Here is a 23,228-nt window from a genome sequence, read left to right on the forward strand (position 1 = left end):
GTGATATCAGAACTACACGTGCAAAATTTTCGTCAAATCGGACGAGAATTGTGCCCTCTAGAGGCTTAAGAAGTCAAGACCCAAGATCGGTTTATATGGCAGCTATATCAAAATATGGACCGACCAGAACCATTCTTAGCACAGTAGTTGGAAGTGCTACCAAAACACCACGTGCAAAATTTCAGTTAAATCGGATAAGAATTGCGCCCTCTAGGGGCTCAAGAAGTCAAGACCCAAGATCGGTTTATATGGCAGCTATATCAAAACATGAACCGATTTGGCCCATTTACAATTCGAACCGACCCATACTGATAAAAAGTATTTGTGAAAAATTTCAAGGCCGCCGTACCGCAGAGGTTAGCATGTCCGCCTATGACGCTGAACGCCTGGGTTCAAATCCTGGTGAGACCATCAGAAAAAAATTTCCAGCGGTGGTTTTCTCCTCCTAGTGCGGTATTATGTGAGGTATTATGCCATGTAAAACTTCTCTCCAAAGAAATGTCGCATTGCGACACGCCGTTCGGACTCGGCTATAAAAAAGGAGGCCCCTTATCATTAAGCATAAACTTGAATCGGACTGCACCCATTGATATGTGAGAAGTTTGCCCCTGTTCCTTAGTGGAATGTTCATGGGCAAAATTTGCATTTGCAAAATTTCAAACGGCTAGCTTTATCCTTCTAAAGTTAGCGTGCTTTCCACTTAAAATTCGACTTAAAATGACATGACGATCAAGAATATATATACTTTATGGGCTCTCAGATGCATATTTCTAGGTGTTACAAACAGAATGACGAAATTAGTATAAACCCCATCCTATGATGGAGGGTAGTATAAAAATGTGGTGGGAAATAATGACAAAGAAAGTAGCAACTTGTGTTAAGTTGAGCAATGGTTTGGCCACTTGGAATTTCTATCAAAATTAACAAGTCATCAATGATGCCATCGACATTGGCTATCGTCATATATTCGTAGATAAGAATGATTAGAAGTAGGCAGAACTGTTAACGACAAGATCGCTTATGACACAATCAAAAGAGAAGACATATTTGTGGTCACCAAATTGAGTGGCATTCACCATGATTCTAAATTGGTGGAACAAGCATGCCGCCATAGTCTTAAACCCCGTTTACACTGCTCATTAATTTAGGGCTCTCGTCTGCAGATTTTATAAAGGGAAAACAGATGATCGAGCCATTAAAACCGGATTTTAAGAACCGGATTTTAAGAATCGGATTTTTCTTGCAGTGTAAGAAGTAGGTCTAAAAGAATGGCAAAATCCGCATCGTTTGGGTGCCGGGCCATAACGGAGTAAGGGGAAATGAAAGGGCTGACGATTTGGCGGTGAAGACCAGAGGACTACCGGCAATAAACTTAGTTAATCCGAAGCCTTTCGGGTCGACGCAGTCCGATTTGAGGGCGTGGGCGACGAATGCGCATGTAACCCTGTGGAATAGCGAAATGGTCGGCAGAACGGCGAAAATGGTATGGGGTGATCTTACACTCCAAGACTGATCGTGACCTTATCGACTTGGTTGTTATTGCCCTTACGGCCTGTTTACTGTCCGTAAAGATGTTCATACATTATACCGCGATGAGCTGCTCCTATCCTCAATTCATTCTCTTATCGCCTTAAGTATCATAGCCGCAGTGGCTGACACGCACTTAATCTGTGCGTCTATGGGTCGGATATCTAGAATAGCCTCCTGTGCCCTAGTGGGCATAGTCTTTATCGCTCCGTCTATGCCAAGACAACATGTTGTCTGAACCTGTTGTATTATCCTTACCTTATACTTACGGACAGTAAAATTGCCATAAGGGCAATAACAACCAGGACGGTAAGGTCACGAAGGAAATTAACGCCTTATCTGAGGATGGCAAAATCCGCATCGTTTGGGTGCCGGGCCATAACGGAGTAAGGAGGAATGAAAGGGGCAGACGATTTGACGGTGAAGGTTAGAGACTGCCGTCAATAAATTTGGTTAACCCGAAGCCTTTCAGGTCGACGCAGTCTGGGAATGCGCATGCAGCATTATGGACAGCGAAACAGTCGGTAGGATGGCGAAAATTCTATCGGGGGATCCAGATTGTGAGAAGACGTGGCTATTACTGAAGGGAAGTAAAAAGGAGATCAGTATAGCTATTGGTATTATGACGGGACACAAAGGACTACGAGCTCACTTATTTAAAATCGATACGGCAAATGATAGCATGTGTAGGGCATGCGGGGAAGATGATGGGACGTTGGAGCATTTCCTTTGTCATTGCCCGGCTTTCGCGTCTAACAGATACCGGCACTTAAGCGGGGACACTGTACCAGACATAAACGAAACTTAGGGGAGTGGCATGGAAAACAATTAAGGATTTTGTAAGTAGCACGGAATTCGGAATTCCTAACTTAGATTTTCTTTTTCGAGGTTACTTTTTTTGTATTTAGAGTATACCTATGCCGATTACTGGCATAGGTATACGTCATATTTGAGTGGTTTTATGGAGGTGAGTTGGCCCCATAGACACTTTTTCGCCAATATTGATATCAGACTCGTGGTTTACTCCCAAAGACTTTTCATTTGAGCCCCATATTGCAATAGTCCTAAATTTTTGCCCTTTGGGGGATGTTTTTTGGGAGAGGCGGCCCCCTAAGCACTTGGGCCCACATTTGGATATCAGTTTCGTATTCCACACTCAAATACTTTTGATTTGAGCCCCATATTGGCATGATCAGTAAATAAGTCCTGTTTGGGGGGTGTTTTGGGAAAGGGATGGACCCCCAGAAACGTGGTCCAACATTTGGATTTCAGATACGTATTCTACTCGCAAATACCTTTCATTTGAGTCCCATATTGCCATGGTCGGTAATTATGTCCGATTTAGGGGTGTTTTGGGACTTGGGGTGGTCCCCTAGCACTTGGTCCAGCAATTGGATATCAGATACGTTTTCTCATTCTAAATACCTTTCATTTGAGTCCCATATTGTCGTGATCGGTCTAAATATATGTTTGGTAGGTTTTAGGGTGGGGCAGCCCCCCTAGGTACCCCATCCGAAATTTGGATACCAAATTTTTATTCTTAGGGTACTATATGAGAGCATTATGCACCATCTGTGAAAATTTCAAGAAAATCGGTTCAGCCGTTTCTGAGTCTATAAAGAACACACAAACATACAAACAAACAAACCTACAAACAAACACAAATTGATTTTTATATACAATATATGACTAGATAACCCGCTCCACTGTGCCGTCTTTCACCCTCTTATTTCATCTGAGCCCTAAATCGGCACGGTCAGGAAAAAAGTCCTCCTTGGTGGTACTGGTATGACCTTTCAGCTATTTCGCCCCAATGTGGATATTATATTGGTGCTCTATTCCCAAAACTCTTACTTTGAGCCTTATATTGCTATGGTCGGTGAATATGTCCGGTATAAGGGTATTTTTCGGGGTGAGTTGAATCCGCCTGTATCTGATTCATGCTCTAGTCTCAAATACCTTTCATTTGAGCCTAATATTGTCATTATTTGCCTATATTTCCATTTGGCGGGCTTTAGAGGTGGGGTCGGCCGCCCCAGACATCCAATATTTTAATTAGTATCTCAAATTACAGTTTTCAATTTATTATAAACAAACTGAATTTCGCGTAAATCGGTGAACACATCTCCGAGATCTGGCGTTTTTTAAAATAGGGAAAGGGGAGGGTCCGCTCATTAAAGTTTGGATGTAAGATCTACTTCGTTCTTTTGGTTTTGGTGGGTTGGAGTAGTCTAACCTTTTGCCGCGAAAGTGAATATCAGATTCATACTCTACTCCCAAAAACCACATTTGAGCTACATATTGCTATTGTGGGTATATATGTGTGGTTCAGGGGGGGTTTATGAGGTCGTCCTACATGATCGAAAAGACAATTTATTGAGTCCTTTAATGCCGAGATCTAAATGTCCGCTGAACGGCAGGACGTATCCTAGATACTTGAATCCTTATGTCAACATAAGATTCGAACTCTAATGTCATAGACCTTTCGTTAAGTTCCCATATTATTCCGATCGCACTACACGTCATATTGAAGGGTATTTAGTGGGTGGGCCGGTCCCAGACTTGGTCCCAAATGTGTATATTAGTTTCGTTGTCAACTCTCGAAGAATTTTCATTATACACTGCACAACCACTGTGGTACAGGGTATTATAGATTTGGGAATTTGTATACCGATCGACTCAGAATCACTTTCTGATTCGATTTAGCCATGTCCGTCTGTCCGTCCGTCCGTCTGTGAGTCCATGTATTCTTGTAATCAAAGTGCAGGTCGTATTTGTTGCTCGATTGTCACGAAATTTTGCACATGTCACTTTTTTGCCCCAAGGACAAACGCTATTGATTTTGAAAAAATCGGTTCAGATTTATATCTGAACCGGCTTTTCATCCGATATGGTTTTTTAAAGCTGTAGAAGCCACAATTTTCGTTCGATCTTCACACAATTTGACATGGGGTATTTTATTTGAGGTCTACATATGTGTGCAAAATTTCATACACATCGGTTCAGATTTAGATATAGCTCCCATATATATCTTTCATCCGACATGGACTTTATGGCTGTAGGAGCCACAGTTTTAGTCCGATTTTTAAAAAATTTTGCACGTTTGTTTTATTTGACGTCCTAATATGTGTGAAAAAATTCATAAAAATCGGTCCATATTTGGATATATCTCCCATATATATCATTCATCCGATATGGCCGTTTAAGGCTGTAGAAGCCACAATTTTTTACCGATCTTTACAAAATTTGGCATGGGGTGATTTATTTGACGTCTCCATATGTGTGCAAAATTTCATAAAAATCGGTTCAGATTTAGATATAGCACCCATATATATATATCGCCAGATTTGCACTTAAATGGCCGTAGTGGCTTCAATTTTCAACCGATCTGCACAAAATTTGGCACGGACTGTTTTGTTACTGCATTTAATATACCTGAAATATTTTATAAAAATCGGTTCAGATTTAGATATAGCTCCCATATATATCTTTCATCCGATTTGAACTTTTAAGGCTGTAGAAGCCACAATTTTGGACCAAATTTGGCGTGGAGTCGTTTTTGTGAAGTCTCAATGTATGTGCAAAATTTCATTAAAATCAGTTAAGATTTACATATAGCTCCCATATATATCTTACATCCGATTTGGCTTTTTAAGACTGTAGAAGCCACAATTTTGGTCCGATCTTTACAAAATTTTGCATGAGGTGCTTTATTTGACGTCTTCATATGTGTGCAAAATTTCATAAAAATCGGTTTAGATTTAGATATAGCTACCATATATATCTATCATCCGATATGGCCTTTTAAGACTGTAGAATCCACAATTTTCGCCCGATTTTATATGAGGCGTTTAAATTGATGTTCCAGTACGTGCGCAAAATTTCATTAAAATCGGTCCTAATTTAGATATAGCTCCAGTGTGTACATTCATCCGATATGGACTTTTAAGGCAGTAAAATCCACAATTTTGGTCACATCTCTACAATCTAGGGCGTGAGATGCTCTGATTGACGTCCCACTATGTGTCATTAAAATTGGCACATCTTTCGATATAACTCCCATATAATCTTTTATCCGAAATGGCCTTTTAAAGATGTGGAAATCCAAATCTTTTGTCCTATGGTAAGAAAATCGTACAAGGTTCTAAATTTCTATTTCAATTGGTATCCAAATTAAAGTCTGACTAAATTTCGAGATAAGTTCTACATATAAAAAGTACTACATGCACGAGGTGGTGTAGGGTATTATATAGTCGGCACCACCCGACCTTTGCCTTTCCTTACTGGTTTTATACCCATTTTGTGACACTGGACATTCATGTCCGTTTTGGCGTTGGAAAGAGGCCACGTAGACACCCTGGATCAAATTCTTATAAGAGATGTATACTCAACTTCCAAACACCTTTCATTTGAAAACCATATTGTCCCAACCGCTAAATATGCCCTGTTGAGGGGTTTTTTGGGGTGCCTCGAAAACCAAGGAATATATTTATATATTGGCTTTTTACTATACTTTTAAATACCTTCTATTTGAGATCCATATTGTCCCAATCGGTTCAGATGTCCTGCTGGGGTGTTTTATGGGGGTGAGGAGGCCCCGTCGACACCATGGAATAAATTTTTATGTCAGATTTGTACTCTTCTTTTAAATACCTTTAATTTGATACCCATATTGCCCATATTGCGATTAAAGTGTCCTGTTGGGTGGTGTTTTTAGGGGTGGGGAACCCCCCGATACCAAATGTGGCATTTTTATGCCAAGTACGTACTCTACTCTTAAATACCTCTCATTTGATATCCATATTGCCCAAAGCGGTAAAAGTGTCCTGTTGGTTGGGGTTTTTTGGTGTGGCCTTCCCCCCTGGACTTAGAATGCCATTTTTATTCCAAGTTCGTAATCTACTCATAAAGACCTTTCATTTGATACCCATATTGTCGCAACTGGTAAATATGTCCTGCTGAGGAGTTTGGGGGGGTCGGTTTGGAGATGGATGGATACCTCAGACACCAAAAAATAAACTATGTCAGATTTGTATTCTACTTTTAAATACCTTTCATTTGATACCCATGTTGCCCAAAGCGATGAAGAGTCCTGTTGGGGGGGGGGTTTTTTTGGCGTTGGAAGACCCTCCCGATCACTTTGGGTGAAATTTGTATACCAAGTTCGTACTCTACTCTTAAATACCTTAAATACCTTGATATCCATATTGTCCCGATCAGTAAACATATCCGTTCGGATGGGTTTTAGGATGGGGCATCCCCCCAGGTTATTTGACCCCAAAATTTTATACCAATTTCGTGTACCATAATGTGATATACAAAATTTCGCTTAAATCGAAGCACCCATCTTCGAGATCTGGCGTTTTTGAAAATTCAGGTAAGGGGGAAGGTTCTCCTTATATGGGAAATGTATCAGGCTATAGACCGATTCAGACCATAATTGACACGTATGTTGCAGTTCATGAGAGAAGTCGTTGTACAAAATTTCTACCCTCCACCGTCGCGAAATTTTATGTCGATCTAGCCATGTCCGTCTGTCTGTTCGTCCATTCGTCCGTCCGTCTGTCTGTCGAAAGCACGCTAACTTCCAAATTCTTCTTATTAGTGTAGGTCGGTTGGTATTGTAAATGGGCCATATCGGTCCATGTTTTGATATAGCTGCCATATAAACCGATCTTGGGTCTTGACTTCTTGAGCCTCTAGAGTACGCAATTCTTATCCGATTGGAATGAAAGTTTGCACGACGTGTTTTATTTTGATATCCAATAATTGTGCCAAGTATGGTTCAAATCGGTCCATAACCTATTATATAGCTGCCTTATAAACCGATCTTGGGTCTTGACTTCTGAAGCCTCTAGAGTGCGCAATTCTTATCCGATTGGAATGAAATTCTGCACGACGTGTTTTGTTATGATATCTAACAACTGTGCCAAGTATGGTTCAAATCGGTTTATAACCTGATATAGCTGCCATATAAACCGATCTTGGGTCTTGACTTCTTGAGCCTCTAGAGTGCGCAATTCTTATCCGATTGGAATGAAATTTTGCACGACGTGTTTTGTTATGATATCCAAAAACTGTGCCAAGTATGGTTCAAATCGGTTCATAACCTGATATAGCTGTCATATAAACAGATCTGGGGACTTGACTTCTTGAGCTTCTAGAGGGCGCAATTCCTTTCCGATTTGGCTGAAATTTTGCAAGACGTATTTTATTCTTACTTTCAACCACTATGTCAAATAAGGTTCAAATCGGTTGATAACCTGATATAGCTGCCATATAAACCGATCCGGGATCTTGCCTTCTTGAGCCCCTGGAGGTCGCAATAATTAACCTATTTGCCTGAAATTTTGTACGACGGATTCTCTCATGACCATCAACATTCGTGTTTATTATGGTCTGAATCGGTCTATAGCCCGATACTGCTCCCATATAAATCGATCTTTCTATTTTTTCTCTTGAGCCCCCAAAGGGCGCAATTCTTATTCGAATTGGATGACATTTTACACGGGTCTCCATCTTGATACCGCTCTAATAGCAGAGCAAATCTTTTCTTATATCCTTTTTTTGCCTAAGAAGAGATGCCGGGAAAAGAATTCGACAAATGCGATCCATGGTGGAGGGTATATAAGATTCGGCCCGGCCGAACTTAGCACGCTTTTACTTGTTTACGATTTTTTTTTTCGATTTTCTCCCACTGTGTGTTTGTAGGTTCGGACCAATCCAGACTCTACTTGAATTTGTCCAGTGTTCTTTCGAAGGTAGTAGGTATTCACCTTCAACATATTGCGCTTTTAAAACAAACCAGCACCATCTGTGTGCAAAGCCGAAACATTTCAGACTAAGTGAAAGGGGTTCACTTGTCTTTGATATGTTCAAATTAATTTTTTGCAAATGCTTACGAAAAGCTTCGTATTCGAGTATTTAGCATCAAACAGAAACGTAAAACCGTTACACACAATGCAAAGCTTTTGGTATGACACAAAACATTTCTCAAGTTTTCTTCTCACTACAAATAGAGGTGGCAAGTACAAAGGAATTTCCACCAAAAGCTACACAAAGAGAGCGAATTTTGAGGAAAGTGAAAAACCCATCTCTCGCTGAAAATACTACGGGGAGACGATGTTGACACTAACGATGGCGGTTGTACTACAATACGGCCAAGCCTTGTGTACATTAGAAAAATACGCAAAATATTAAAAAGAAAAAGAAGAAGAGGCAGAGGAGACTGCAAAGAAAAACAACGACAAAAACAGAGGGAAAACATTAAAACGTAAATGAAAATGAAAACCGAAAATGAACAACAAGGGATGATTTGTAGAAAATCTCTTGTCATATCATAGCAAATGCTCTACACCACCACGACCACCTCCAACACCCCCAATGAACACGACAAAGCGCCGACAGTCCAAGAAGAGAGGCGATAAAACACACGTCCAATACGAGCACAGACGACGAGGAAAAATGGGAAAATTTTCACTGTTTTGTTGTTGAACTGTTCTCAAAAAAAATAAATAAAATTATTGTTAATTTAGTTTATCTTCCGACAAGTAACGAAACGAACAAAAGCACACACACTGTCCGGTCCGGTCCAGCAGCTCATAAAAATACTATAAAATTTCTATACAAAAAAAAAAAATTCCTTGGGAAAATAATGAAAAAAAAGTGACAAAATTACTGCCCATTTGAGCGAGTGCGAAAAAACAGCCTAAGAAAAAAAGCCCAACAAACGAAAGGGCAACCAAACGAAATAAAAAATCCAAATCCTCTGAAACCTCGAAGAGCATAAATTAAAAAAATAAATCAAAATAAATATTACCAAACCAGCCCCTCCCGAAATTCCCAGAATTTCAACGACGACCAAACAGCCCTCAAAGCAGTACCAACGACCCACCACTCCATGTTGGTGGCTCGCCCTGCCTGAACCGACCAACCCAACCATAAAGCAAATTAAAAGCCTAAAACGAATGTATTTCGAAACAAGCATGCTATGCTAAAGGCAGGCAAATTGCCTTTGCTAAGATTCACAGGAAGCCCACTCTTATCAGCAACAACATAGCTGGCTGCACAAACTTCACCGGACGATAGGTTTCCAGTTGGTTGAAAAAAGTCCCCCTCAAACCAACTCATAACAGTTCCTGCCTTCTTCTGCCGCTGCAGCCACAAGGGGTGCTGCTTGCATTTGTGTTTGCGCGGTGTGTGTGTGTGCGCGCGTGTCAATCACTTTCCGTCTCCACTTTCATCTGCGGTCCAGGTTCAAGGCCAGTCACTTGTCATAAGCCCTCGGCTTTCAGTCGGAATTTCTGCAACAGCCCGTGTGCGAGAGACACACATGGCTGGTGATATGTCCTCCTTAGGTTGCGCTGCCCTCAAGAAATCCTCCAAACAAAAGCTGTCCAGCGACAAGGAGAACAACTCCGGCATTCATAACTCCGTAACGGCATCGGGAACACGCAAGGAGAATGGACACTTGGCCATGAAGCCCCCAAATGCACCGCCACAGAATATGCGAGGAGGCCTAAGGGTCTATAAGATAGTCATATTGGGCGATGGTGGTGTGGGCAAATCCGGTAAATATGAATTTCTTATTAGTTTTGATTTTTCCCAAAACATTAGAAAAAAAAATCAATAAATTTTGCCACCCCCCCGCAAAGTGTGGGGGGGGGGTTGAGTGTCGTGTTATATTCCTATTATTTCATTTGTGAATTTCATTTTTCTACAAAATTTATCATATTTTCCTAATTCTTTGTTTTTATCCACTTTCTTAAAAATCCCAACGACACCCCTTTGACGCACTCCCGCAAACTCACACAAACACACCCAAAAACCAACCGATTTATTGATGATACTCGCTCGCTGCCGGAATGATAATGTTGCCGCTGCTGTTTGGTCATGATGTTTGTTTGCTACTCCTCGTCCGCCCATCTATCCACATATCTGTCTATTGTTGATGTTGCTATCATTGTTTTGCGGTGGTTCGTCCATGCCATTACCACCCACCAACGCCACCAACCAACCATCTATCCATCCGCGTATCTACCTCGTTTGAAACGTCAATGCTTCCCTTTCGCTTTCGTTGGATGATGCGCCGCATTGTTTTGGCCTGACCTGAAATGTTGGCAACAACCACCGACCGCATTGCTACAATAACGCGGCTGGCGCGTGCCTCTGTGTGTTTAATGATGTACCCATACCAAACAAACACAGCTGTTACTTTGCAGTTTGTGAGCCATAATTTTCTGGACTACCATGATCCCACAATTGGTAAGTGTTCTAAATATGAATAAGATTGGAGAGTCACAATGTTATTTAGCGGATCTAACGTAGTTGGGATAAATGAATTGGCCCTTCCGCTTTTGGACTAAACATAAAAAGTAAGTGCGCGCTAATTTCGGACAGGCGGAATCTTATATACCCTCCACCATAGATCGTATTTTTCAAGTTATTTGCACGTGATCGGTTTATAGACAAACCAGTAAAAAGGCGCTAAGTTCGCCCGGGGCGAACTTTGGATACCCACCACCTCATATGTATATATGTAAACCACCTTTCGTCATAGTTCGGTGAAAAATGCAGAATATATATTCCCCCATAGCAGCTATTCTGAACTGATCTGGGCCAAATTGCAGAAGGATGTTGGAAGAAATCGGACAATAAATGCACCTTTTATGGCTCCAAAACCTTAAATCGAGAGATCGGTCTATATGGCAGCTATATCCAAATCTAGACCGATAGTGGCCAAATTGCAGAAAAATGTCGAAGGGCCCAACACAACTCACTGTCCCAAATTTCGGCGAAATCGGACAATGAAGGCGCCTTCTATGGGCCTAAGACCTTTATTCGAGAGATCGGTCTATATATACAAATCTTGACCGATCTAAACCAAATTGAAGAAGGATGTCAAAGGGCCTAACACCACTCACTGTACCAAATTTTGGCAAAATCGGACAATAAATGCTCCTTTTATGGGCCCAAGACCTTAAATCGAGAGATCGGTCAATATGGCAGCTATATCTAAATCTGAACCGATCTGAGCCAAATTGAAGGTATATGTCGAAGGGCCTAACCTAACTCACTGTACCAAATTTCGGCAAAATCGGACAATAAATTCGCCTTTTATGGGCATAATACCTTTAATCGAGAGATCGGTCTATATATACAAATCTTCACCGATCTGAGCCGAATTGAAGAAGGATGTCGAAGGGACTAACACCACTCACTGTCAGAATTTTGGCAAAACTGGGCAATAAATGCTCCTTTTATGGGCTCAAGACCTTAAATCGCTGGATCGGTTTATATGGCAGCTATATCCAAATCTGAACTGATCTGAGTCAAATTGTAGGAAGGGCCTAACTTAACCCACTGTCGCAAAATTCAGCAAAATCGGATAGTAAATGTGGCTTTTATGGGTTGAAGACCCTTAATCGGCCAATCGGTCTATATGTGGGCTATATCAAGATATGGTCCGATATAGCCCATCTTCGAACTTAACCTTCTTATGTAAAGGGTGATTTTTTTGAGGTTAGGATATTCATGCATTAGTATTTGACAGATCACGTGGGATTTCAGACATGGTGTCAAAGAGAAAGATGCTCAGTATGCTTTGACATTTCATCATGAATAGACTTACTAACGAGCAACGCTTGCAAATCATTGAATTTTATTACCAAAATCAGTGTTCGGTTCGAAATGTGTTCAAATTTTGACAAATTTTGTTCAGCGATGAGGCTCATTTCTGGTTGAATGGCTACGTAAATAAGCAAAATTGCCGCATTTGGAGTGAAGAGCAACCAGAAGCCGTTCAAGAACTGCCCATGCATCCCGAAAAATGCACTGTTTGGTGTGGTTTGTACGCTGGTGGAATCATTGGACCGTATTTTTTTAAAGATGCTGTTGGACGCAACGTTACGGTGAATGAACACATTTCGAACCGAACACTGATTTTGGTAATAAAATTCAATGATTTGCAAGCGTTGCTCGTTAGTAAGTCTATTCATGATGAAATGTCAAAGCATACTGAGCATCTTTCTCTTTGACACCATGTCTGAAATCCCACGTGATCTGTCAAATACTAATGCATGAAAATCCTAACCTCAAAAAAATCACCCTTTACAAAACAAGTAAAAGCGTGCTAAGTTCGCCCGGGCCGAATCTTATATACCCTCCACCATGGATGGCGTTTGTCGACCTCTTGCCACGGCATCTCTTTTTAGCCAAACAAAGGATAAAAGAAAAGAAATGCTTTGTTATTGGAACAATATCAAGTTATGGCTCATTTGGGACCATAATTGAACTTAATATTGGAGACCATAGTAGAAGTCATTGTGTAAAATTTCAGCCAAATCTAGTAAGAATTGCGCACTTTAGGGGCTGAAGAAGTAAAATAGAGAGATCGGTTTATAGGGGAGCTGTATTAGGCTATAAACCGATTCATACCATATTCGACACGTATGTTGAAGGTTATGAGAGAAGATGTTGTACAAAATTTCAGCCAAATCGGATAATAATTGCGCCCCTTTCGAGACTCAAGACGTCAAGATCCCATATCGGTTTATATGACAGCTATATCAGGTTATGGACCGATTTGAACTATTCTTAGCACAGTTGTTAAAAGTCATAACAAAACACCTCATGCAGTATTTCAGCGAAATCGGATAATAATTGCGCCCTCTAGTGGCTCAAGAAGTCAAGACCCAAGATCGGTTTATATGGCAGCTATATCAGGTTATGGAGCGATTTAAACCATTCTTAATACAGTTGTTGGAAGTCATAACAAAACACGTCATGCAAATTTCAGCCAAATCGGATAGGAATTGCCCTCTCTAGAGGCTCAAGAAGTCAAGACCCAAGATCGGTTATATGGCAACTATATCAGGTTATTGACCGATTTGAACTATTCTTACCACAGTTGTTGAAAGTTATAACAAAACACCTCGTGAAAAATTTCAGCGAAATCGGATAAGAATTGTGCCCTCTAGCGGCTGAAGAAGTCAAGACTCAAGATCGGTTTATATGGCAGCTATATCAGGTTATGGACCGATTTGAACTATTCTTAGCACAGTTGTTGAAAGTTATAACAAAACACCTCGTGAAAATTTTCAGCGAAATCGGATTGCGCCCTCTAGTCATGCAATTGCGCCCTCTAGTGACTCAAGAAGTCAAGACCCAAGATCGGTTTATATAGCAGCTACATCAGGCTATGGACCGATTTGAACCATTCTTAATACAGTTGTTGGAAGTCATAACAAAACACGTCGTGCAAAATTTCAGCCAAATCGGATAGGAATTGCCCTCTCTAGAGGCTCAAGAAGTCAAGACCCCAGATCGGTTATATGGCAGCTATATCAGGTTATGGACCGATTTAAACTAATCTTAACAAAGTTGTTAACAAAACACGTCGTGCAAAATTTCAGCCAAATCGGATAGGAATTGCGCACTCTAGAAGCTCAAGAAGTCAAGACCCCAGATAGGTTTATATGACAGCCATATTAGGTTATGTACCGATTTCAACCATACTCAGCACAGTTGTTGGAAGTCATAATAAAATACCTCATGAAAAATTTCAGCCAAATCAGATGAGATTTGTGCTCTCTAGAGGCTCAAGAAGTCAAGATTCCAGATCGGTTTATATGGCAGCTATATCAAAACGTGGACCGATATAGCTCATTTACAATCCCAACCGACCTACACTAATATGAAGTATATGTGCAAAATTTCAAGCGGTTAGCTTTACTCCTTCGAAAGTTAGCGTGCTTTCGACAGACAGACGGACGGACATGGCTAGTTCGACTTAAAATGTAATGGCGATCAAGATTATATATACTTTATGGGGTCTTAGACGAATATTTCGAGGAGTTATAAACAGAATGACGAAATAAGTATACCCCCATCCTATGGTGGAGGGTATAAAAAGAATCTGTGGAAAGTTTCAGCTCAATATCTCTATTTTTAAAGACTGTAGCGTGATTTCAAGGAACATTGCTAGATCGTCTTAGATTTTTACGCTGATATATTGTGTTGCCCAAAAAGTAATTGCGGATTTTTCATATAGTCGGCGTTGACAAAATTTTTCACAGCTCTGTAATTGCATTCTTTCTTCTGTCAGTTATCAGTTGTAACTTTTAGCTTGCTTTAGAAAAAAGTGTAAAAAAAGTATATTTGATTAAAGTTCATTCTAAGTTTTATTAAAAATACATTTACTTTCTTTTAAAAATCCGCAATTACTTTTTGGGCAACCCAATATATACTTTATAGGGTCGGAAATGGATATTTGAAAGTGTTGCAAACGGAATGACAAAATGAATATACTCCTATCCTTCGGTGGATAATGGATAAGAATTTCTATGCTATTGGAGCTTCATAATATTATGAACCGATTTGAGTCATACTAGGCACGAATGTTGAAGGGAGAGGCCTTTGTGCAAAATTTCAGTCAACTCGAATAAGAATTGCGCTCTCTAGAGGCTCAAGAAGTATAATCGGGAGATCCGTTTATATGAGAGCTATATCTAAATATGTCCCGATTATGCCTATTTACAATCCCAACCGACCTACAGTAATAAGAAGTATTTGTGTAAACTTTCAAGCGGCTAGCTTCACTCCTTCGAAAGTTAACCAGCTTTCGACACACGGACAGACGGACATGGCTAAATCGACTTTAAACGTCATGATGATCAAGAATATATTTATACTTATGGTGTCTTAGATCCACATTTCGAGGTGTTATGAGGAGGGTATAATAACACAGCCAATCTTAGTCAGGTAAGACTGAAGTCAGGATTTCCTTTTTCACAACAAAATCCCTAACTGATCTTCATTTCATGCCCTAAGTCGGTTTAAGTCGGGTATTTGTTCCGTTATGGTACTGAAAGCCTTCTTCTCTTACATCCTTTCAGTAATAGGCTCGTCTTCTCAAGATCCAGATATTCTCATAAGATGTTCGTCGTCCTACCAACCGTTTCACTATTCCACAAAAGTACACGCTACGTGTTGGTCGCATACGCCCTTAACTCGGGCTGCGTCGCTCTGAAAGGTTTCAGTTAACCAAGTTTGTTGATGACAGTCTTCTTGGATTTACGGCCAAATCGTCTTCTCATTGATACTCCCTTACTCCGCTATGGACCGTTACCCAAACAATGCGGATCGTGCCACACTCAGAGAAGACGTTAATCTGCTTCTCACACTCCAAGACTGTTCGTGACCTTACCGTACCTGTTGTTACAGTTCTAATGGCCAGTTTAATGTCCGTTAAGATGTTTGCGCTCGACGTCCTCACGTTAACACCATAACATATAACGCATTCTGCGATCGCCCATTTCTACATAATGTCCAACATATGTGGGTCTTCTCGAATGTAAAACTTCCAATTCAGTTTCCTGCCCAAGATCAAATGCAAATGCAATACAAGTGCAAATTATGCAATGACTGCAGTCAGATTCAAGTATATCAATTAGTGAAGTCCGATTCAAGTTTAAGCTCAATAATAAGGGGTCTCCTTTATATAGCCGAGTCCTCACAATTTTGGCATAGTACCTCACAAATGTTGCCAGCATTAGGAGGGGAAAACCACCGCTAAAAAAATTTTCTGATGGTCTCGCCAGGATTCGAACCCAGGCGTTCAGCGTCATAGGCGGACATGATAACCTCTGCACTACGTTGGCCCCCTGTCCAAGATCACTACTGAGTATTGACCTAACAGCCAATTTTACATACTAAGATACTTAGCTCAGATAAATGTTCGGCCTATAAAATGAATGTTTAAAAAGGGTGCTGCGCCCAGTTTTTAGGTGTGTACTTATGGTTTATAAAAATCGAAATTTATGGTAAAGTGGTAACCAAGTGGAGTAAATTCTCATACCCACCATCATAGGATGGGGGTATACTAATCTAGGCATTCCGTTTATAACACCTCGAAAAATTGACCAAGGACCCCATAAGTATATAAATTCTTTATCGTCTCGACATCCTGAGTCAATCTAGCCAAGTCCATTCGTCTGTCGAAATCACAATAGCGGTCGAACGCGTAAAGCTAGCCACTTGAAATTTTGCACAGATACTTACTATTGATGTAAGTCGTCGGGGATTGCAATGGGCCATATCGGTTCGCATTTGGATATAGCTCCCATATAAACCGATATCTCGATTTGGTTTCTTGAGCCCAAAACACGTCCGTTATACAATTCCCTGGGAAATCTCTGTGGCCCGGCACCCAGAACAAATTAATTTTAAAATGTTCGGCCATCTCGTTGAAAGATCTGCGACAGTTGAGGGCGGTTTTTGTGTTCAGAAATACGTTCTCCAGGGATTTAATGGCTGTAAATGGCTGTCTGAGAAGATATTTATGCCAATCGTCGTAATGACATTATATCTAAGCCATTCCACCACTTCCTTAATTGCAAGGATCTCCGCTTGATACACTCTGCAGTGGTCGGGTAACCTTTACGATGTGACCAGTTCTAGATCTTAAGAGTACAACCCAAAGCCCACCTATTCGTCTAGTGTGGAACTATCCCTATAAAAGTCTATGTAACTTCTATTACCAGGGATATCGTAGTTCCAATCGGTTCTATCAGGAATAGTGGTATAGTACTTTTTATCAAAAAGCGGCTCAGGTAGGGTGTAATCCACACTGCCTGGAACATCGGACATTGTATCAAGGATAACACAGTGTCCGTAGCCGTCACAAGAACAATGAGAAAGCTCCCTTATCCTCACGGCAGTGGGGGCAGCAAATTTTCTAGCCACAATGTCCAGAGGCATTAGATGTAGCATTAAATTCAGTTCATCAGAAGATGTCGTCCTCAATGCGGCTGTGATGCACAAACAAGTCATCGTTTGGATCCGGTTGAGTATTGAACAGTAGGTGGACTTTTGAAGCGCCGTCCACCAAACAACAACACCATATAGCATTACGGGTCTGACAACTGAAGTATATATCCAATGCATGACGCGTGGTCTAAATCTCGAACTTTTGCCAATTACTCCCTTGCAGGTGTATAGTGCAAGAGTTGCTTATCTTGCCCTTTCCAAAATGTTGGATTTGAAGTTCAATTTTCTGTCTAACAAAACACCCAGGTATTTTGCGATTTCTGTAAATGGAACATTCTCTCCACCCAAAGAGACAGGTTCCACTGTAGGCAACATGTATCTCCTGCTGAAAAGAACTACTTCTGTCTTGCACGGACTTATACCCAGACCACTATCGGTAGCCCACTTTGCTGTTGCACGTAGTACTTCCTAAAGTATATGCAGGGAAACTTTCCCTAACCGCAATTGCCTAGTCATCAACGTACCCGATCACTATCACACTTTTTCTTCCAGAGACAATAATATAATGTTAATGGCTATATTCCAAAGTAGAGGAAACCGTACACCTCCTTGAGGAGTTCCTCTGCTTACCCATCTTTTTAGATCCACAGATCCCGAGCCTGCCATAATGCATAATGCATAATCTTTCGCCTTCGTGTGGTAGGTTCCTGCTTTCGGAATGAAAATGACCTTCGTGTCCCTCCATCCCACAGGTATATATGACATTTTGATACAAACAGAGTATATCTTCCTAATCCAGGGAACCAGTCTATCAAACACAGCTTGTAATTCAACCGATGATACATCATCAGGGCCTGGCGACTTAAAGGAGTCAAAACTTCATATTTTTGGCTCAGACACAATTTGCCTAATAACCTCCGACGAATGCATATCAGTGACAACCTTTTCTGGCACCACGTTGTCCGTTGGAGAATTTCCCGGGAAATGTGTATCAACGAGTAGTTCTAGTGTTTCCTCACTAGACATTGTCCATACATTCTCTGACTTCTGAATATACCTCACCGTAATAGGTCTCGAGGACAACCTAGAGGCCTCAGATGTATCCTCCACGGAGCTGCAGAATTCTACCCAGGATTTGTTCTGAGCCTTTCTCAGCTCGCCCTTATATTTTCTTAGCTCACCTTTATAGATGTCCCAATCGTGTGGTGCACTTGTGGCTTTTGCTCTGTTGAAAAGTTTTCCGCAGTCCTTCCTTAGACCAAATAGCTCTGGGGTCCACTAGAGCATGCTGACGCAAGCGAGTCATTCAGGGCCTTCGCGATTCGCTTGACGACTATGTCTATATTCTCCGTAGTTTCCACTTCCTTTTCTGCTCTAAAAGGGATAGACGTGCAGGATTGGTGCCGACATTTATCCCAAACCGCCTTTCTTCTGTTTAGCTGAGGGACCACTATTGCAGTATTTTCTCCAAGACTAAAACTAATATAACGAAGATCAGAGAAGATGTGTTCATCCAACACTTCCCAATCGTATATTCTTCCACTTATATCTTCCGATACAAAGGTAATATCTAGTACCTCCTACCTGTTCCTGGTAATAAAGGTCGGTTTATCCCCTTTATTACAAATTGCCAGATTGCAACTTATAATAAATTCAATAAGCAGCTAACCCCTTTCGTTGACATCCGAACTTTCCCATATCTGCTGATGTGTATTAACATCACTGCCTACAATGAGGCTTTTCTTCCCTACAGAAGCGGCTTCAACCAGCGATTTAAGGTTTGAAGCCGGAATCTCTGAATCGTGTGCCATATATATTGTAGATAAGCCAGCCAGTAATGAGATTCGTTTATTTCAAGGCTGGCTACTACTAAATCTTCAGTGCTTAGTGACGGAAGAATGAAAACATTTAGACTACTCTTTGTGAGAATACAGGTTCTGTGGCTCCCATTCCCCGTTCCCTTGAGAAGTTTAAATCCTGGAATTCTTAGTCAAGGAACCATTCCTCCACACACCCATGGTTTCTGGATAAGAACCACGTCAAATACCCCCGCCATCAGGAGGACCTTTAGTGCCGCCGAAGCGGCCTTATAATGGTGAAGATTTATCTGTAGAAACCGGACCATAGTCAGGATTCAGAACTTCCACCACTGTTGGGTTAGCCTCGTCTTCTGACTCCACCAGGAGTTCATCTCCACAAGATTCGTTAGAACTTGTCATGATGAGCTTCCGTACGCATCCAGGGGCAGGTGAGAAAGCTGTGGAACCACTCTTTCTCCACACTTGCGGTGTGGACGATTCCTCCTTAGATGCTTCATAAGCTGCTGCTGTCGAAGAACTTTTTGAGTTCCGTTCTTCCCCGCTGGCTCACACCTTGAGCCCAGTCCAACCGAATGATCCACCCTCACAGGGCTTGTCGCGTCCGGTTTCGATTGTGGCAGGGGGATTTTTTGTCAATCCACCAGACTTTAGCGATGTGGCTGATAGTTCCTCAGGCAAGTGTTCCGCAATAACTGCTGGGTCATCTCCTGATTCCCCAGCCCCACCGCTTCTATAGACCTGCAGTTTCAACTTGTTGAATCCGTAGGATACAACCCCTTCAGACTTGTTGAGGTCTGCGAGACAGCCGGAGTTGAGTACAAAAACTTTATGTCTCCGGTCTCCATCAGCCTCATCCAATCTACCAATCTTCCAGTCAGTGGTTGAAAAATTGAGATTACATTCCCTTAGTCTTCCAAGTATCGATTCAGGATCTAAGCGAATCCTTGGTATCCAAGCATGTGCCATTGGTCGAGCAGGAATATCTTCCTTCTTGGTTAAATCTAGTGCTGCACCTGGCCAGATCTCGTCAATCTTTTTTCACGCACAACGACACATTTCAATTGAGCGTTGATCCCCGAAGGCAATTAGTCTGTATCAGAGGCTCAAGAAAACAAATCGGCCGATCGGTTTATATGGGAGCTATGGCATCGTTTTTGGAAGTCATAACGGATTATCTCATACAAAATTTCAGCCAAAACGGATAAGAATTGCTCCCAACCGAGCTACTAGCACTAATACGAAGTATTGTGCAAAATTTCAAGCGATTGGCTTTATATCTTCCGAAGGAATAAAAATTTCTCTTTGGAAAATAGCGGACGGACGGACATGCCTAAATCGACTTGGAATGTCAAAACGATCAAGACTGTGTAGACTTTGTTGGGTCTCAGATCAATATTTCGAAGTGTTACAAACGGAATGATGAAATCAGTATACCCACATCCTATGGTGGAGGGCATAAAAAACCCTTTTGAGACCCAAATATTTTTGGAAAAAATCCATGCAAAGAACTTGATAATGTAATCCATGGTGGGGGATATATAAAATCCGTATTTAACACTCTTGTACTTGTTTTCTTTCTATATGTACATCAACTAGGTTGCCCAAAAGTAATTGCGGATTTTTCATATAGTCGGCGTTGACAAATTTTTTCAACGGCTTGTGACTCTGTAATTGCATTCTTTCTTCTGTTAGTTATCAGCTGTTTCTTTTAGCTTGCTTTAGAAAAAAAGTGTAAAAAAAGTATATTTGATTAAAGTTCATTCTAAGATTTATTAAAAATGCATTTACTTTCTTTTAAAAAATCCGCAATTACTTTTTGGGCAACCCAATATTTGCAAAAAGAATTTAAAGTTAATACCTTTTAAACTTTAATCGATTCCAATTCATTGACAAAGTAACTAAATCAAGTTTTATTCCCACAGAGGACTCATATCAACAACAAGCGGTTATTGACAATGAAGCAGCGCTTCTGGATATACTCGATACTGCTGGGCAGGTCGAATTTACCGCCATGCGGGACCAGTACATGCGTTGTGGTGAGGGTTTTATTATTTGCTATTCTGTCATTGATCGTCATAGCTATGAAGAAGCCTCCGAGTATCGAAAATTAATACAACGCGTCAGATTAACTGAAGACATACCCGTGGTTTTGATAGCCAACAAATGCGATCTTGAGTCTCTGAGAAAGGTGAGTAGCACAGCATTACAACATTCCACATACTGATGATTCAACCAATTGCAATGCAGGTTTCAACCGAAGAAGGCCGTAATTTGGCAAATCAATTTGGTTCGCCGTTTTTCGAAACCTCTGCTGCATTACGCTTGAATATCGATGAAGCGTTTTACGCTTTGATACGCGAAATACGCCGCAAAGAAAAACAAAAAGCATTGGGTAATGGTACCAGCTCCGAAAAACTGCATTCACGACGACGAAGTCGTTGGTGGCGTATACGCTCGATATTCGCCTTGGTATTTAGGCGAAGACGAAACTTAAACTAAACCAGTTATCTATCTACGAACATTTTTGGAACAAATCTCTCTCCCAACGTACCTCTTACTTACAAAAAAGGTAACAAGCACAATGGTAGTATAGCACACAAGAAAACAAACACACAAAAAAATAATCCTCAAAAAGACACCCACAGACATCACAACCCTTACTCACAGGGATGAGTATTTTATGGGAAACACACCAAGGATATGGTCAGATTACATCAATTGTCACCGCACTAGATCTGAATCTATCCAAAGGGTAAGAAGAGTTTTCTTTATACAAAAAAATCATCTCACATTGCACCTCCTATTTGGAAAGAGAGAAAATGACAAAGAGAGGATGTTAGAGATAAGGAGAGCATAAGTAAGTGTTTTGTTTAAAGGAATCATAGATTTTTTTATATATTTTCAATTGTTTAACAAACTAAGTTTCCAAATGAATTTACACTAAAAGTATGAATGAGTATAAAATATTTGTTAAATAGAATTTAGGTACATACACACACACACACACATACACACAATCATACATACACAAAATCCCTGAAGAATCGTTACTTAATTTGTTTTTCAAAACTTAACATTTTCAACAAGGGTTTAATCAAATCATGTCTAGTGGTGTTCTACATAGGCGACCAATGAACCAATATTTCTAATGTGAATATTGACAAAAATCGTTTCGAAGTTGAAGTTTGACTTTTGTTGGAATTAGAATTGAGAAGATCGTGAGAAGATTGAGAAGATTGTGATCGCCAATTCAGACAAGTGAGCTCAAATAAATAAGAACCCAATGAGGATCTTCTTCTGGCCAGTGCAGGACAGACACACAAATATTCTATTGTTTCCTCTTCCTGGACTACTTCACAACTTATGCAGACTTCGATACTTCCAACCAGTATTTGCCGTTTTTTGTAGGTTCCTACCAAAATTGGTAGGTTTTTACTCTCTTGGTTGGTTGGTAGTTTTTTTTTTGTTTTGGTTTTGTTTTGGTTGGTTTTTCCAACATTCAAATACCAAATTAGCTACTGAAAAAATCGCCGAAGATACCTCAAAATTATCTCACTTTTTGTCGTTTCTGTGTATTCATAAAAAGTGCAGAATAAAACTACAGACGTCGAGGAGTCAAGTTCCCTTGCAAGGAGTCTCAGTGATTCACACTTCAGGTAGGTTAGGTTGAAAAGAAGATGCAGATATTAATCCGCCCCATGCCACTATTAACATACACCTAAGCCAGTAATCGGCTTGCTGTGCGCTCTAAGAACTATAAAGTAACCTCTAAAGAGGAAATTTTAAGTTAGGAATTCCGTGCTCCTTACAAAATCCTTAATTATTTGCAATACCACTCCCCTAAGTTGATTCATGACTGATATTGTGTCTCCACCTAAGTGCCGGTATCTGTTAGACGCGAAAGCCAGGCAATGACAAAGGAAATGATCCAACGTCTCATCTTCTTCCCCCCTGCCCTACACATGATATCACTTGCCGCACCGATTTTACATTAGTGAGCTCGTAGTCCCATGTGTTCCGTTATGATACCAATAGCTATACTGAACTCCTTCTTACTTCCTTTCAGCCAAAGCCTCCTCTTGTCACGACCTGGATCCCCCATAGGATTTTCGC

At 40.8% G+C, this 23,228-nt stretch overlaps 1 protein-coding gene across 1 annotated transcript; it reads left to right on the forward strand.

Annotated features, from left to right (window-relative positions):
• The first annotated feature begins 8,875 nt into the window (after positions 1-8,875).
• On the forward strand, positions 8,876-22,126 carry LOC106087473 (GTP-binding protein Rit2). Its single transcript, XM_013252525.2, has 4 exons — positions 8,876-10,097; positions 10,735-10,791; positions 21,038-21,303; positions 21,363-22,126. Exons 1-4 carry the CDS (start codon positions 9,860-9,862, stop codon positions 21,612-21,614), a joined length of 813 nt encoding a protein of 270 aa, XP_013107979.2. The 5' UTR covers positions 8,876-9,859; the 3' UTR covers positions 21,615-22,126.
• Positions 22,127-23,228: the final 1,102 nt, after the last annotated feature.

The sequence above is a fragment of the Stomoxys calcitrans genome, chromosome 5, assembly GCF_963082655.1.
Source record: "Stomoxys calcitrans chromosome 5, idStoCalc2.1, whole genome shotgun sequence".
Classification (NCBI taxonomy): domain Eukaryota; kingdom Metazoa; phylum Arthropoda; class Insecta; order Diptera; family Muscidae; genus Stomoxys; species Stomoxys calcitrans.